General features: G+C 47.6%; 1 protein-coding gene across 1 annotated transcript; it reads left to right on the top strand.

The window, feature by feature from the left end:
• The first annotated feature begins 646 nt into the window (after positions 1-646).
• Positions 647-16,237, top strand: kcnc3b (potassium voltage-gated channel, Shaw-related subfamily, member 3b). Its single transcript, XM_061264772.1, has 5 exons — positions 647-1,073; positions 6,089-6,793; positions 13,508-14,489; positions 15,147-15,341; positions 16,116-16,237. The coding sequence occupies exons 2-5, from the start codon at positions 6,173-6,175 to the stop codon at positions 16,235-16,237; spliced, it is 1,920 nt and encodes a 639-aa protein (XP_061120756.1). The 5' UTR covers positions 647-1,073; positions 6,089-6,172.
• Positions 16,238-16,640: the final 403 nt, after the last annotated feature.

Consider the following 16,640-nt stretch of genomic DNA (forward strand, 5'->3'; position numbering starts at 1 on the left):
TTACAACTGGGTACCTTTAAGCAGGTGTGACCTAGTTAGTGACATAAAAAATGACCATAGGGTGGCCTCAAAACTGTATTTGTATTTATTTATGAATAGATCTAAATGTAATAATAGCTTTATGTGGCACAATTAAGAGGAGCTGGATATTCCATGACAGTTTCAGCAAGCCCAATGTAACAGGTAAAAGCACAAAGCTGCTTTTGAGACAAAAGACGGATGTCAGTGTTTGCAGCGTGCCACATGACCGCTGTTGTCAGTGCTGGAAACCTGTAGACAAAATGGTGTTTGTGCATCCATCGAGCAGGGGGAGAGAGAGAGAGAGAGAGAGAGAGAGAGAGAGAGAGAGAGAGAGAGAGAGAGAGAGAGAGAGAGAGAGAGAGAAAAGAGAGCAACGATTGAACAGATGGCAATAAATCAACACAATTCTCACGCCGCTCACTGCCGTGGGTGCGTTTTTTTTTTCTCTCTCTCTCCCCATTTCATTTCTGTATCAATTTGCGTATTTGCAGCCCCGCATGCATTGATGAAGTTGACCATATGAGCTCGGGTTCCTCCCACCGTTCTGTCTTGGGTCTAATCCGCCCACATTTATCGTCTGAGGGAGGGTAAAAAAAAAAAAAAATCGTGCAGAAGGTGACGCTCCTCTGAAGGAACACAGAGAGGGACAAGGCAAAGGGAGCTGGGCTGCATCTCCATTGAAATATTTGGAAAGAAACGAGACAGACAGAGAAATGGTAGCGGGGTGTAATTTATTTAGGTCCAGGCAATAACACAAAAAGGTGACAGATTAAAAAAAAAAAAAAGAGTGAGAGAAAGCGAGGCAGTTCTCAGGGTGTTTTTTTCTTGCTTCATTTTCATCTAAGTAACCAATCTGCATTTTCCCTCTCCTCCATTCACTAAATTGCGACAGAAAAAAAAAAACCCCAACTCCCCCCGCAAAATGAATCATCTGACTGGAGCGACTGGATACAGTGTGAAATCCTCCAATAACAAAAGAAAACTACGCGCTGATTGATCCTTTTGGCTTTTTTTTATTTCCGGGTTTGGCGCACGGAACCTGCACGAGCCGAGTGAGTATTAAGCGTGTCCGTGGATCGAGCGTGCATGCGTTCAATTGAAGACTGCTTTTTTTTCCGCCTCATTATTGCAGCTTACATTTAGTGAGCGGCGAGGCGCATTCAACAAGTCGCGTTTTGTCCTTGCGTGTGCACGATTCGCCTCCCCGCACCTTTACACAGCCGTGACGTGCAGTGTTTATATATATATATATGTATATATTATGTGTGTGTATATAACTCATCTGCAATGGTGGGTGTTTCCCTATACTGCAGATGGGCATGCTTCTTGCTCTTTTTTTCTGCACCCTTTGACTTGCATGTGTGTGTGTGCGTGTGTGTGTGTGTCAAGGCCTGAGAGGGGATGGTTTGATAAAGAAACCATATTGCACAACACACACGCATGCACAGGCAAAGATGTATTGTTAAACACCGGCTATGATCTCATTCAGGAAATGGTGGTTAAACGTCTAGACTTCCTGACACAGCATCACCTCCACCTCTGCCAACTTGCTCCATCTTCTGCATTCCGCAGCATCACACACGCACATATTCATGCCAAGCCTCCAATTTCATAACGCCCCTGGCTTGCTTCCTTCCGTCACTTCCCGCCTGCCAACTGGCTCCGTCGTTCTGTTTCCCGTAACGCTCTCGCCTCTCTTTCCTCCATTTGCTCCCCACCCCGTCCACTCTTTTACACACACTCACTGGTCCTGCATTATAAATCTACAGCTGCTGCTATTTTTAGACTGAGGATAACCCAGAAACCACCACCACCACCTACCCCACCTACCCCACCCCAACACCAACCCAAAATGAGCCCACCTGCCAGTAGGATGCAAAAAACAAGTGATAAGAAGGAAGCAGTGGATTCTTCTTTTGGAGGTGAATGACAATTATGGAGGTGACGCGTTCCTGTCGTGTCCGCCCAGCGCCTTGGAAAACCTCCAAATCCTTGACCTTGACGTTGACCTTTCATCCCTGTCCTTCTCAGCTCTCCTCTACCCAGCATCTATAAACCCTCCTTCCCTTCCCCCTGTTGGCTAATCTCTCACTTCCGCCCATTTGCTTTGTCTTGTGGGTCAAACATTGGCTGTTCCAAGTCCATTCGGAGCCCTTGAGGTCTAATGATGGGCCGATTATTGGATGATACGGAATCAAATAATCCTTACATTACGACTTTTACATTTGAGAATATAGAATTGAGGAAGATAAACAATAAAGAAAAGGAAACCGTAGATGCACAGTTGATTACTTTTTCGTGCAACCAAAACACCAAACTGAGGAAAAATCTTTTCAGAATTTGTTCTACCTTAAATGTGCCATATGAGCTGTGCAACTCCATTGAAAATAATTTGGTGAGGTAGAAATACATTTTCGATTGAATTGTACATGTTAATTGGCCATGTTAATAGTGGACCAATTTTTTAAACGTTTTATCCTGATCTAATTTTTTTTATATCCGCATTTGGCCAAGGGTGTGTAGACTTTTTTTTTCTCTTTCCATATATGGCTATTCAAGCACCACCCAGTGCTAATAACATTTGAGTTTGTCCCACGTCGACTCAATGCTCAAAGTCATTGCTGACCTTTAGGCTTCCTGTCATGGTCATCTAGTGGATTAAAATACTATATATAAAAAAAAAAAGCTGAGCCCTTAGACGCTGTGATGTCATTTTCACTTAACAGCAGAGGGCAGTATAATGTCAAAATGGCCGCCCCTGAGATGGATCAAAACAGGTGGATGTTTTTTTTTTTTGCTCTATTTATTGTAGTTTAGTTTAGTGAGACCGCATATTGGAAATCAAACTTTTACTTGATGTTCACTCTATTTGCCGTCGTAAAGTATTTGTACTTAGTTACTTCCCACCACTGATGTAAATCAGGAGTGCTTCTGCGTGCTGACCACAAAGGTCAAGACCCCCCCAAGGGGTGTGTTTGCCGTGTTGTGTTTGGATTGGTTGGCCCTCAGGGAGCACCACACCGGCTCGAGTAGCCGGGCGGCCCATTTCCTTTCTGCTGGCTTAATTGATTGCCTGCTTTATTCGTGTGCTGGGAATTGGCCACCAGCTTTGTTATGATGACAAGCGCCTTGTTTTCCTTTGAGTGCTGTAAAAAATATTTGCAAGTAGCATGTAGCTTCAATTATGACGGTTCATGAGGATTAAAAAAAAAAAAAAAAACTCACTTGAAGGGGAGGGAGGGGGTGACCGCAGTGCTCGGCTGCAGTATCTCCATCTCACCGGAAGAGAGCTCTTGTGCACTGAGACTGATGATGCAGAGAAGAGGATGGATGAAGGGAGGAGGGAGGGAAGCGATCTGGGTGGAACAGCATGACGCCTTGTGGTTACATCCTTTGATGAGGGAGCGGGTGGCAGCGAAAGGGGCGGGGGGGGCGCATAAAAACACACACACACACATGCACACGTGTGTATGCATGCATGACAAACATTATTTCCCTGCATTGACACCCCATATGCTTGTTTTCCTCCCTCTCGTCCTCTCTAATCACCTATCATCACCATCATCCATAGCTGCTCTCTCTTTTCTTTTTTTCACAATTTATCCCCCGTTGTCCTTTCCTCCTTCTCATGTAACCCCCCTCCCTCCCTTCCTGTCCCCTCCCTCTGTGATTCTTTGTTTTTTTGCTTTTGCTGCCAACAGCCAGGTTGGTTCCGCATAGTCAGCACTCCTCCGATATCCTCCTCCCCCTCGCAGTCACTGCATCCCATAATCCCCCCCCCCCCCCCGCTATATGCACCATTCCCTTTTTCTCACCGCAGTGTTTCCGCTCCTCTCCCAAAGCGTTTTTTTTCTCTCCCCTTTTTTTTTGCCCCCCACCCATGGCTGCGTTTCTTAGCGCATTCGGCCAGGTGAGCGTGCCACTCGGTCGGAGGTGCAGGACACGGGTAGCCAAGTCAAGAAATGCTGCAGGAAAAAGAGAGAGGGAGAGAAAAACAGAAGGGGAGAGAGAGAGAACCCCCTCTCCCCTCCCCGCGCGCGCTTTCCAATGCGTAGAAACACTCCGCCTCCTTTCTCACCTCCATGCTTTTTAGCCTTCCTCCATTTTACTGCTCATACCTGTCCCCCTCCCTCCTCGGCTTTGCCTCCGCATTGAAGTGCAGCGGCTCGCTTGCACCACACTCGTTTGCAGCTAAAACTGCCTCCTAAAACTAACCAAATAAACAAAACACCCAATCTGCACTTAACTCGCCCGCCACATCGTCCAAACTGGTGATCAATAAAGCGACCACACGTGACACCAGGAGGACAAAGCCAGACGTTTAACCACACTTAGAGACAAGTTGTGGCTGACGGTGTATAAAATATTCAGCAGCCGACCAACCAAAACAACGGACGGTTAGATAGTGCAAAGTAAAGGCGGCGGAGGAGCTCTCCGTGGTGCTGAAATCGAGCCTGCTATTATTCCCCCGGCCAGTGCGACTTTTCTAGTTAGGAACTTTTGAGTTGCAAAGTTCATGCAGTCCCATAACCTACCTGAATTTAAGCTTCCCTTCAAGAGTTTTCTTTTTTTCAAAAAAATATTGTTAAATAGAAGAAGTCTTGACTCTCACTCCTTTAAGGATGATGATGATGCTTTCAATGCGCAACGTGAGTGTGAGCGAGGTAGGGAAAGTGCAGGAGAGAGAGTCTAAAAAGTGGGAGGGGGCCTGAGTGTTTTTTTTTTTTTTTAAATAGAGGACATAACATGGATTTCCACATAGCTGTGAATGGCGATGCGTGTATGTGTGTACTGCAGCCCAATTCATTCACTTATATGGCACACTCTCCGAGACGATCCACTGTGATGCATTCACTTGTCTCCCTTTTGGCCCCTCTCCCCATTCTTCCATTTTCCTACTCTGTTGGCAGAAAGTGTCATAATTGGGCATAGCATGAATTTAGTGCATAACATAAGCATGGACACGCCACACTCCTGGGAGGCAAGTAACACACACACTCACATACATGGTGCTGCGGCACCTGACGTCACAAATGAGTTCGGGATCAGGAGCAAAGTGGGAGGAAGGGGGAGGGGGGGGGGCGAGCATCCCCCTCCGCACCACCAGGCTCCTTCTTGCCAGTTTCCCACTGTTTTTCATCTGCTCACGAGTGTGTCCGTGCAGGGATGGGGGTGGGGGGGGGGGCACCTCTCACAGTGGCCTAATTAGGGCGAGGATTTGAACGAGCACCGACTTGAGCATCAGTCGGATCAATTTAGAGATTGCCGGAGGAGTGAGGGGGAAACGGGGGAGCTGGGACATAACCGTGCCAGGCAATTAAAAGACTTTATCATGAACAATGTGTGTGTGTGTTGGGGGGGGGGGGGGGTGAGAAGGCGATGAGCAAAATGTGGCCCGGGGGCCACAACCGGTCCGCTCTGTTCTATAATCTGGCCAACATGCATTTCGTAATATTTGTTGTATTTAATTTAATGAATTTGTGCACACCCTCTCATAACTTTATATTATATATTTATATTATAACTTGTTACATGTTAAATAACACTGCTAGAAAGCAAACATTTATTTGGGGTTTAATTCGAGGTGCCATGAATTGTGGCAAGTATGATTTGAGTCTCTTTTGAGATCGGTTGTGATTGTTTAATGTTCAGTTGTTGCTGTTGTTGTTGATGTAAAAGTTTTTTTTCTTCAAAATAATGGTGTGAAAAAAAATCTTTGAACCAGATTGTGTAGACTTAGACTCGGCATATTTGAGTCTTATAAAAAGTCCTCGTTTGTGATGAGTTTTAATATTAGTATTTTTTCTATGCGCTGTAAAAAACAAAGTTTGGCTGAAGTGCAATTTCAAGGCAACAAACCAAACTAACATTTGAAGTTGAGGAATTCAATGTAATCTTTTCATTTTTGCAATTATGAAAATTGTCTGTCCCACATTTCACAGCAAAGAAATACAAGCAAGGTTATTTGGTGACGTTTTTTCATCTTGATATGGTGGAGAATCCACAGTCCACTAAAATGCTTTCTCGCTCTCCCTCTCGCTCTCTCTCTCTCTCTCTCTTCCCGCAGACTCCAGCTCCCTCCTCCCTCCGGTTGCTCTCATCTCCCTCCTCCTCCTCCTCCTCCTCCCTCCTCCCCCACCCCCGGTCCTCTATGCTCAGTTCGGTGTGTGTATCCTCTTTCAAAGGGCGCAAGGGTGGGAACAAGTCGTCCAACAAAGCATGTTACAGCGCAGACATGACTTGTCCGTCGGAAAGCGAGAAAATCGTGATAAACTGCGGCGGGGTGCGCCATGAGACGTACCGGAGCACCCTGAAGACCTTGCCCGGTACGCGCTTGTCGTGGCTGACCGAGCCGGATGCCTTCAGCAACTTTGACTACGACCCCAAATTGGATGAGTTCTTCTTCGACCGCCACCCGTCCGTTTTCTCCTTCATCCTCAACTACTACCGCACGGGTAAGCTGCATTGTCCCAACGATGTCTGCGGCCCCCTCTTCGAGGAGGAGCTAGCCTTCTGGGGCATCGACGAGACGGACGTGGAGGCGTGCTGCTGGATGAACTACCGCCAGCACCGTGACGCAGAGGAGGCGCTGGACAGCTTTGAGACACCCGAGCCCGACGCGCCCGACGACGACCCGGCCCTGGGGGGCGCCGATGGGGACCTGAAAAGATTGTGCATGCAGGAGGATGCCAGGAGGGCGGGCTGGTGGAAAACCTGGCAGCCCAAGATCTGGGCGCTCTTCGAGGACCCCTACTCGTCCAAATACGCTCGGGTGAGTTGAACTTTTTTTTTGCCAAAGTTATGAGCAAACGGCAGAAGCGAAAGGCACCACTGTTGCTACCTGTCTCGCGTGCAAGACGTCGACTTTCTGCTGCTGAATAATTAACGCAGATGGGAAGAGGCACACATCAAAAGTCTTCACGCCGCATTCACTCCTGCTGCTCATTGATTTCAATGCGCATCCTCGCCATACATTTTTTGGGGGGTTATTGCAGCAAAAGAGGCTCTCGTCTTTTCTCACGTTTGCCCTTGGTGCTGCTCCACTTGTTTATGACTGCCCCCCGCCCCACTTCCCCATCCCATTTGGACGCTACATGACGTTTCCGCGCGGGCTTCTGTGACTTTTACGCGCAACTTGTCCCGCGTTGCGTGTGTTAAAAACACACATCAGCGTGCTGTTTTTATTTCAGCTAAAAAAAAATAAAAAAAAAAAGCTGTCTTTTGGTGCAGTGGAGATTTGTGCTTCTTTGCGGAGTCTTTCCCAGCTGAATTTGATCTTCCCAATTCAGGACACCCAAATCCAAATTTGAAGTCTAAAAACACGGATTATATAGATTAGGATGAGGAAATGATGCATGCAAATCAAATCACTTTGAATGTGTCTTAACTGTCTCAAATGTAGTCATGAAATGTTGGCAAGAGCTCTGGGAACATCTGGAGCATTTCACTTCAATCTATGTATAGGACCATGGATAATAATTATTATAATAATCATTAATTTGAGCGTTTGCATTGCTGCAATATGTTTACGTTAAAAAGCAAGTGTGTAGCTGCAAAAGAAAGGAAATACATATTGAAGTTGTGTGTGTGTGTGTGGAGGGGGGGGGGGGTATGCAGAGTGCAGTGCAGGTATAGTCCCCAATATGCATTCACGTGTTTCCGCCGGCGTCAAACTATGATGTGACCCCCTTAGCTCCCCCCCCCCACCTTCCAAACCGACAGAACCGGACAGATGCAAATGAGGCGAGGACATGTTGGAGATGGGAAGGGACAGATGAGAAGCAGACGAGGGGAAATAAAAGGAGACAGGAGGAGAGGCATCGGTCTAATGATTTGTGCCCGATGAATCAAACAAATCAATGTCTTCATTTCAGTCCCCCCCTCGCCAATTCGTTTCATGTTTTGCCAATGTACCGTAGCAGCACGCACACACATGCTGGTATCTATGCTGGCTTTTCTGCTGCAGTAGACGCCGGAGAGAGGAGGGGGGGAGCGCTGGAGAACGAGAAAAGAGGTGCAGAGGGTTCTGCTTCTGCTGCTGCTGGTGGGGGTTGCTACCAGATAGGCTGAGCGAGAGGGAAATGGAGAAGGGGTGAGAGAGACGCTGGGAAAATGGAGTGAAGGATGGGGGTGGGGGGGCTCGGCTTTGCATCTTCGATTATCTTTGAAGGCTCGCGCCATTCAATCGCTCGGCTCTTCTCCCCGCCCGCCCGCCGATCGATTGATATCCAATTGATTATCTTCTCCTTTTTGTGTGTTCATATTAGCATCGTCTCTTTGCGGCCTTAAAATAAGAAGCTGGTCCAATTCAACTGACTGTCCTTGCTGCTCATCGCTGAAGCAGCAAATGCTGCTCATTTTTTTTTTTGGTCATCTCGTCTTCCAATCGACCAATTTACGGAAGGTCACGGCGATCGCGTTTATGTTGTGTTGAAGTGCACACTGCTGCCAAATTTGAGACCGCCTGGACGTGCTGTCCCCTGATAGAAAACCACTGCGGTGGACAGAAAAAAAATAAAATAAAAATCGGCAGGTGAACAGCTAGACAAGGGAAAAAGACAAGATCACCTTGGAGAAGATTTTGTCAACACAGCTTAAGGGGGAGATAGTTGAAATACGTCCAGCTGTGTCTGGCAAATACGCCGAATAGACATGCAATCAATTTACAAAAAAAAAAAAAAAAATCTGCAATATGAATACTATCCCAAACGGACACAAACTTTTTATGCTTAGGCATATATGTTGGAATCACTTTGTGGTTTGTTTACAGTATGTTGACTTAACATGATTGCTTTGCGGTTCTGTCGCAAACAACCCCTTAGTGAACCCAAAGAGCAGGATTCCTTTTCTTGGAGTGCAAACATGGTTCGCTCTCGCTCTCGAGTGTCCCCGCAATGACGCGCAAGTGTGCTCAAGCGTTGCGGGATTAAACACCGCTTCCTTTGCTTGTATTTGCGCTTCCCACTTGTACCTGTTGGAAAAGCCCGGCTGCCGAGCCCGCCTCCGACTCCCCCCCATGTGCTCCTCTCCCCTGTGGGCCGCTTGTGAGCTTAGCAAAAAAAAAAAAAAAAAATGCTCCGTTTGTTTTAAAGAATAGCTCAGACTCGGAATCAAAGTGTTGACATGGTGAGAATGTCATGCCCATCACTCCAAATTCTGCTCATGTCATCTTTCTGTACTTTCCTCCTCCTCCTCTGCACCCAGATCAATTTAGCCTTCCTGGTTAAGTGCTGACTCAGTCTTCTGCTTGCAGTCAATTAGGACCATGTTCTCGGGACCAGGAGAAGTTAAATTACAAACAGGTACGCTAAGACTTCGATTTGGTTCCATGGTAACTTCTAGGAACCATTCAGGGCAGAGTGTAAGTAAAAAGAGGCGACGTGGTCCAAACACACATTGACCCGCTCCCATTAGAAAACACTTAGGGTGACTTTTGACCTTCTCAAACACCCGAGTGGACATCAATCCTTCTTGGCACGCTCACCTTTCCACATTGGAGAGGCCCATAAAGCATTCAGCTGAGGGTTCGCTTTCGTTTACGGCGTACGGATAAATCGGCGCATCCGACACGCCTCCTCGGGTTAACCTCGGAGGAGTGCCCCCATTTGTTCGGCCCTGCCCTCTCAAAAAATATAATACATTATATTGTGTCACTAAATTGTAGCAGAATCTTTGTTTGTATCATGACAAAAACATGGCGGCAGATTGCAAAACCTCCGACCGGGCGTGTCTCTTCCCGCTCGACCATCTGCTTTCTCTTGGTTGTGCCTCCTGGTCCAGCCGGTTGCGGACACCAATGACTCACCACTTGGACCAGTCCTGAGGGTTTCACTCGCAAAGGCAGTATTTAATTCATGCTACATAATGCTTGGTCAGCACCCCGTTTTATAGATCATTTTATGACCAGTGGGAAGTGGTAGTTGCTCCTTTTGACTGATCTTGAAAAACTCTCTTCTAACAACCCGGGCTAAACGTAACTCCTCCCACTCCGGCATATAGTCACAGTCAGACAGACAAGAGGACAAAAGAAAAATGCCATAGGCAAACTCTCCCAGTGTGTGTCGGACACGGCGAAGGGTGTCGAGAAAGAGAGAGTGATGGAGCTAAAAAAGAAAAGGCGGGATTGGCTGAGAACGAGGGGGGGGGGGCTGCGTCGCAAGGACAAGTGCACATAATATGCTGCAGTAAAATGTGCTGAATACAAAGCAGATGCGAGAAGGGAAAGGACACATGAAGCTAGCTCACTGTTAGTATTTGTTTGTCCTCGCTAATGTTTGACACGACTGCAGTGCAATGACAACCGATGGGGGAGAAAAGGGAGGGGAGGGGGGTGAGGACGAGGGGGCTCGTGAATACCGCAGCGCTGATAAGACTGTGACGTTATGCGCCGGCGTGCGGGGAGGGCTCACCGATTCAGCCGTAGCGTGTCAAGGGCTTGAGTCATTCGGGGAATCTCGGAAACTGAAGTCGTCGCGGCAACTATGGCTAAAAACGAAATATATTTGTACATTTTCACAGATGGGTCTTGTCATTTTTGTTGCCAGCGGTTCAAACATGGCGGTCCATTTTTTTTTTGTTAAGTAGCCAAGTGTCATGTCTTTAATATACTGTATTTGTAGTTTTAATTGTGAGATTTGGAGTCCAAACAAAAAAAAGAATGCTTCTTGGCTGACTCTGGAGATTAGCCAAAGGGGAAAAAGCAGTGCCAACACAATCTGTCAGCCATGTCATTCTTACAAACTAAATGCAATCCAATTGGAGTTCGATGTTTTAGCCACAGATGCCGATCGGAATTTCACAAATGGAGGATTGAATTCGCTTTTTTCCAAGTTCACGACTCCTCCGCTTGGTCCTCGTCTTTCTTTTGTCCTCTTATGGTCTCCTCTGACATACGTTGTCATTTTGACTTGATTGTGCATTTTGACGTGGGTTCACAATTTGCCTCCCGTGCATGCAAACCGATTCGGTATTGCAGCTGCATTGGAACACTATTTGGCTCAGTCCTGCCTGTCCTTGGTGCCTGAAAGCGGAGGCTAACGCAGCGGTTGCCATGGTGACCCAGAGCCAGGCAGGGGATGGGGATGGAGATGGGTGGGTGGGGGGCTGTAATACTGTAATGATAAAGCTCTTCTGGATGGTGCCGCAGTAAACACGGCACCACGAGAGTCCCGTTAAGGAAAAACGCGTACACCCTCGCTGCCGCTTTGTCGTCTTCGCTCCTCATGGCGGCCGGCGAGAAGCACGCGCCATCACTGTTTCACTTTCAAACATAATCAACGCTCCATCAACCACCCCTCCTTCTTTTTCTCTCTGTGACGCTCAACCTTTTAAATTTATGTTGATGATCTCGCTGAATCTAATTTGAGAGTCTAGCGAGCGAAGGAGACTCCATCGGGCCTTGAAGGTCATTTCGGCTGCAGGTGTCACACGCGTTGGGGCTTTACTGTAGGGAATTGTTGCGCATTATAGGTTTCGACGCCACACCAGCCCATCGTATATTCACAGCAGCGCGTGCTCTCATGATGCAGGGGATCCATGTATGTGTGTGTATAAATAAGTATGACACATTGCAACTCCTCCTTTTTTATCGTTGTCCTCCAACTCTTTCTTTTGCCGGTGTCCGTCCCCTCAATGCGGCACGTGTGTGTGTGCGTTTGTGTGTCGGTCGTCGTTTGTCTGGCTGGCGTCCCGAGTTTTTTCCAGGAGACGATTCATGTCGGTCGCCTACGTGAGCCGGCAGCCCCAAACACGTTGGAATAATTTGCGAAGCGGCCATTTTGAAATGTAAACGCTAAATTAATTTTGTCCACATGTCCTCTTGCAAAAAGCTGAAGATTCTGTTTGCCTTCTGCCCCCAGCTGGACTTTCCATCCTTTACTTTTCCCCTAGCCTTGAGTTTCAATCAAGATTTTCTTGGCTCTATTTCCACTCGCTTCCACCTGCTTGGACGACGCCATTGTAGCCTTGCCACTATCTTCTCTTTTGTGTGTTACTGTAGCTTGGCCACTATTTTTTTTGTTCCCTCTTTTCTCCTTTGTGCGCAGGTTGAGGCCGCTCTCCTGAGACTCGAGCGGGATTTGGTAGAGAAAGAAATGCTCTGCAATTAGCTGAAAGCTGTGTTATTTTGGGCGTTACTTGAAAAGCTTTTTCCTTTTTATTTGACTGTGTATTAATAGCACCGGTGTCCGGGTGTGTTGCAGCAAGATTTGAGAAAAAAAAACCACTTGCACCCAAATTTAGCAGGAACCGGCACTTGAAAAATCATATGTGCTATTTGTGCCGTGCAGCTTACGTCATCTCAAGTGTATGGCACTTTGGGGGGGGGGGGGGGGGGGGGGACACGTAATAAGCAGGTCCCGCTGGTCCTATCCCGCTTCCCCGAGACACACCGGCATGGGGATAGCGGTAAGAGGAGGGTGATTGAGAAGCTCCAAGCGTGTGTGTGTTTGGGCGTTAGAGGGGGAGAGCACTGCAGCAATCTGAGAAAGTAGGTCAGACATAGCAGAGGAGAAAAGAGGTACCGGAAAGAAATAGAAGCAGAAATCTTTGGGTTACAAAAGTGGACTATTGTGTTGGACGTGAGCTAATACGGCTCTCCAATGGGTTCCTGCAGGCCATGTTTACTGGACACAACACTTCCAAATAAAATCGGCCCGTGCGTCTTTTCCGAAAGTTTCTTCGGGATATTACGTAAGCGTGCCGTGTCAAAAAATACAAAGTGGCACGCACGGTAGATACACTAAGGGCACTCAGGCTCCTTTATATATGGGCTTCACTCAAGTATGAATTACCTTCCTCTTTTTTTGCTCTTTGGGCCATGTTTTATTATTTATTTGACAGAGTATACCGCGTCTATAAATACACAACGGGGCCCCGCTGGAAACGGACCACGCCAGGGAGCGATTGCGCCGGAACCGTGCACACAATGGAATTGATTCATTGACAAGTGCTTGAGTACATATAGAAAGTGCACGCGCGGTTCATGCAGAAAATTGCCTTGATGAGTAATGGGAGGAGTCTCCATGCTTGGGAAATAAACTCTCAAAGAGGAGGGAAGAGCACTTTACAACTGTGCTAATAAAATACATTAGAGAGGAAATGAAGTCAAAGTGGCATTTTACGGACAAAAATGTGTTTTTACGCTTGTCAATGGCTTATAATGAAACGTACAGAAAGATTAGGAGTGATCCCATTTCACAAACTCCACCCGGACCTCAACTCAGGCAATACCTGCAATCTAATTAAATTAAAGTCCAGAGATTTGAGTTATCTCCTGGACAAGTTGAGTGCAATATATGCACAAGTGAACTGAGGTAGAAGGTGTGTAATATAAACTGTTTAAATTAGAAAGCAACCGAAAACTGGGTTTCAATTAAAAGGCCCCAAAAACAAAATGGCTGCTTTGTTGATGTTTTCATTCATGTATTTATTTGTTTTTCGCTATTCTTAATAATCTTGCTGGTTTCTCTTGTTTGTGCCCTCCCAGTATGTGGCGTTTGGCTCCCTCTTCTTCATCCTCATCTCCATCTCCACTTTCTGCATGGAGACGCATGAGGCCTTCAACACCATCCTCAACAAGACTGAGAACGTGACGGTGGGCAACCATACCCGCGAGGAGATCGTCTACGAGGTGGTGACCGACAGCTGGCTGACGTACGTGGAGGGCGTGTGCGTCATCTGGTTCACCATCGAGGTGCTCCTGCGAGTCATCTTCTGCCCCGACAAAGTGGAGTTCTTCAAAAGCACCCTCAACATCATCGACTTTGTGGCCATCCTGCCCTTCTATCTGGAGGTGGGCTTGAGCGGTCTCTCCTCCAAAGCCGCCAAGGACGTCCTGGGGTTCCTCCGCGTGGTGCGCTTTGTCCGCATCCTCCGGATCTTCAAGCTGACCCGCCACTTTGTGGGTCTGCGAGTGCTCGGCCACACCCTCCGCGCTAGCACCAACGAATTCCTCCTGCTCATCATCTTCTTAGCGCTGGGCGTCCTCATCTTCGCCACCATGATTTACTACGCGGAGAGGATCGGAGCCCACCCGGACGACCCGGCGGCCAACGCCCACACTAACTTCAAGAACATCCCCATCGGTTTCTGGTGGGCCGTGGTGACCATGACCACGCTGGGCTACGGAGACATGTACCCGGAGACGTGGTCGGGGATGCTGGTGGGGGCTCTGTGCGCCTTGGCCGGCGTGCTGACCATCGCTATGCCCGTCCCCGTCATCGTCAACAACTTCGGCATGTACTACTCGCTGGCCATGGCCAAACAAAAGTTGCCCAAAAAGAAGAACAAACATATTCCCAGAGCGCCTCAACCGGGGTCTCCCAACTACTGCAAACCGGACGCTCTGGCCATGGCGACAGCCTCGCCGCAGAGGCTCTTGGGAAATGTCCTAGGTGGAGTCATGGGATCTGGAGGCCTCGGAGGCGACTGTCCTCTCGCCCAAGAAGAAATTATAGAGATCAACAGAGGTGAGCTGTTTCATTTTTGTTTTGTCTTTAAGAATTCTGCCCGCTTTCGTACATGCCCATCAGATCTCATGTGTAATTTATTATCAACTGCCAGTTCCACACTTGCCTTCAGGCACCCATCTGCCAGCCAGGAACAAACCAACACTATGTAATGGTCTGAAGGGGGAAGAGTGAAGTCAATTATCTATTAAAACAGCTTAATGCCTTCCGATTGCGCTGACTTGGAATATTTTCTCTGTGGTTTCACCAATAAAACCCGGAAGGGAGGTCATTTGGCTCTTTGATTGCTTTTTACGTGTGTCGGCGCACCTTTAATGCATCAGAGAGGTCAGGATTATTGCCAACGTCAGCGCTTTGAACATTTAGACTGCCTTGCTTCTTCTATTCATTAGAAAATTCTTGTTTGCTTATTCATGAGCTGTTTAGACAGGATGTTTGACTAATTTCCACTTTTTTTCTTTAATTTGTGCGTGACTGTGTCAGGGTTGCGTGAAAGAGTTTCAGAGGCCCACTCTGTGTCGTATGGTGTTCCACAGGGTTCAATGTCAGGGCACCTGCTGTTTTTATATTATTTGTTGCCCCTGGTGTTTCCTTTGACTGACTCATATTTATGTCCCAGTGTGTATTTTCTAACGCTGCCCAAACTTCCCTGTGCAGATTCCAAGCAGAACGGCGATGCTGCCTCGGCCGCGCTGGCCAACGAAGACTGCCCCACCATCGACCAGGTGCTCAGCCCTGATGAGAGGAGCCCAATAGGGCGGGGTCCCACTCGGGAACGCTACCAACAGGACCGGGCCTGCTTCTTGCTCAACACCAGGGAATTCCGAGCCACGGATGGGAATGTGCGGAAAGGTACGTCCGACATCGGGAAAGCACCGACGCCAAGGTGTTGTGTGTACGTTTGGGTAAACATGTCGCAAGGGCTGCTTTAGACAGGAGAGTGCACATTAAGTGGAAGAGCCGATCACAGACTCACATGCACACTCAGCTCTTGTGCTCTGCTCTTGTTTGTTAGCGCCACTTTACATCCATGTTGTCCGTATCACCGCTTGGTTTGATTACTCGTGTCTGATGTGGAAAGTTTCTGTGCGTCTCTTTGATTTTATTCCTCGTTTGACTTGCTCCATCTTTCCATGGTGTCCGTGCGTTTGGTTGTCCGTACAGTAGCATCCATCCATGCTCATAAACAGTCTTTCTCTGTCTTCTGGACTCAGACAGTTAACCATGCATTAATTTACTTCTCGTCACTTCTGGTTCTCTCTTTCTCTCCCCCCTTATTTGGTCCTTTCACCTCCCTTAACCCCCGCCCCATTCCCCCTCCCCCTTTCCTTAAATCCATGCCCTCATATTGCATCCCCTTTTTCCTTTGTGCCACATCCAACCCCGACCCCAATCCTCCCTCCCCTTTTAATTTCTGCCATCATCTTTGTGCTCATGACAACCTAACACCTTCACCCATCCATCCATCCATCTATTCATCCATCCATCCATTCATCCATCTAATCACCCGCCCGCCACTCATCGCAATCAAACCACCGCTGCCGCCAACCTGCACCTGAACACTCCCCCACACTCCCTCCAAACTTTTCAACACCACCCCTCATCCCCTTGTTGACAACAAACTAGAGGCAGCAGCCCTGGCACCCAGCCCAGACTCCCCTCTGACTGAGGATTGGTATAAGATGGAAGGGTCTCTGTTACAGCAGGACCTCAATGCAAACTCCACCTCCTCCTGGATCAAACCATAGACCAGAGGTAACAATGCAAAAAAATAAAAAGAAATTAAAAAAAAGAAATCAATACAAAAAAAAAAAAAAAGTCAAAAGAGCGCTAGCTACAGATTCGGCTTCAAGCGTCCATTCAACTCCATCTGGCTCGCCATCATGTATTGCATCATTGCAGTGATGTCACTGTGACTACAGCATCAGCAGCAGCAGCACAGCAACACAAAATGCACACAAAACTGGTTTTCTTCACTCGCTCACGTCTCCTCAAATGTGCAGACTCCTACGGTGCACTAGCGCCAATTAGTCACCATATCAAACCTAACCTCAGCCCAACCAATCTCATAGCTGGTTTGCTCTACCAATACAGTACATTCATTTTTCTTGTTGCTGTTTTTCGCAGTCTTGGGATCATGTGTGTGTATCC

The sequence above is a fragment of the Syngnathus typhle genome, linkage group LG18, assembly GCF_033458585.1.
Source record: "Syngnathus typhle isolate RoL2023-S1 ecotype Sweden linkage group LG18, RoL_Styp_1.0, whole genome shotgun sequence".
In the NCBI taxonomy this organism is placed as follows: Eukaryota; Metazoa; Chordata; class Actinopteri; order Syngnathiformes; family Syngnathidae; genus Syngnathus; species Syngnathus typhle.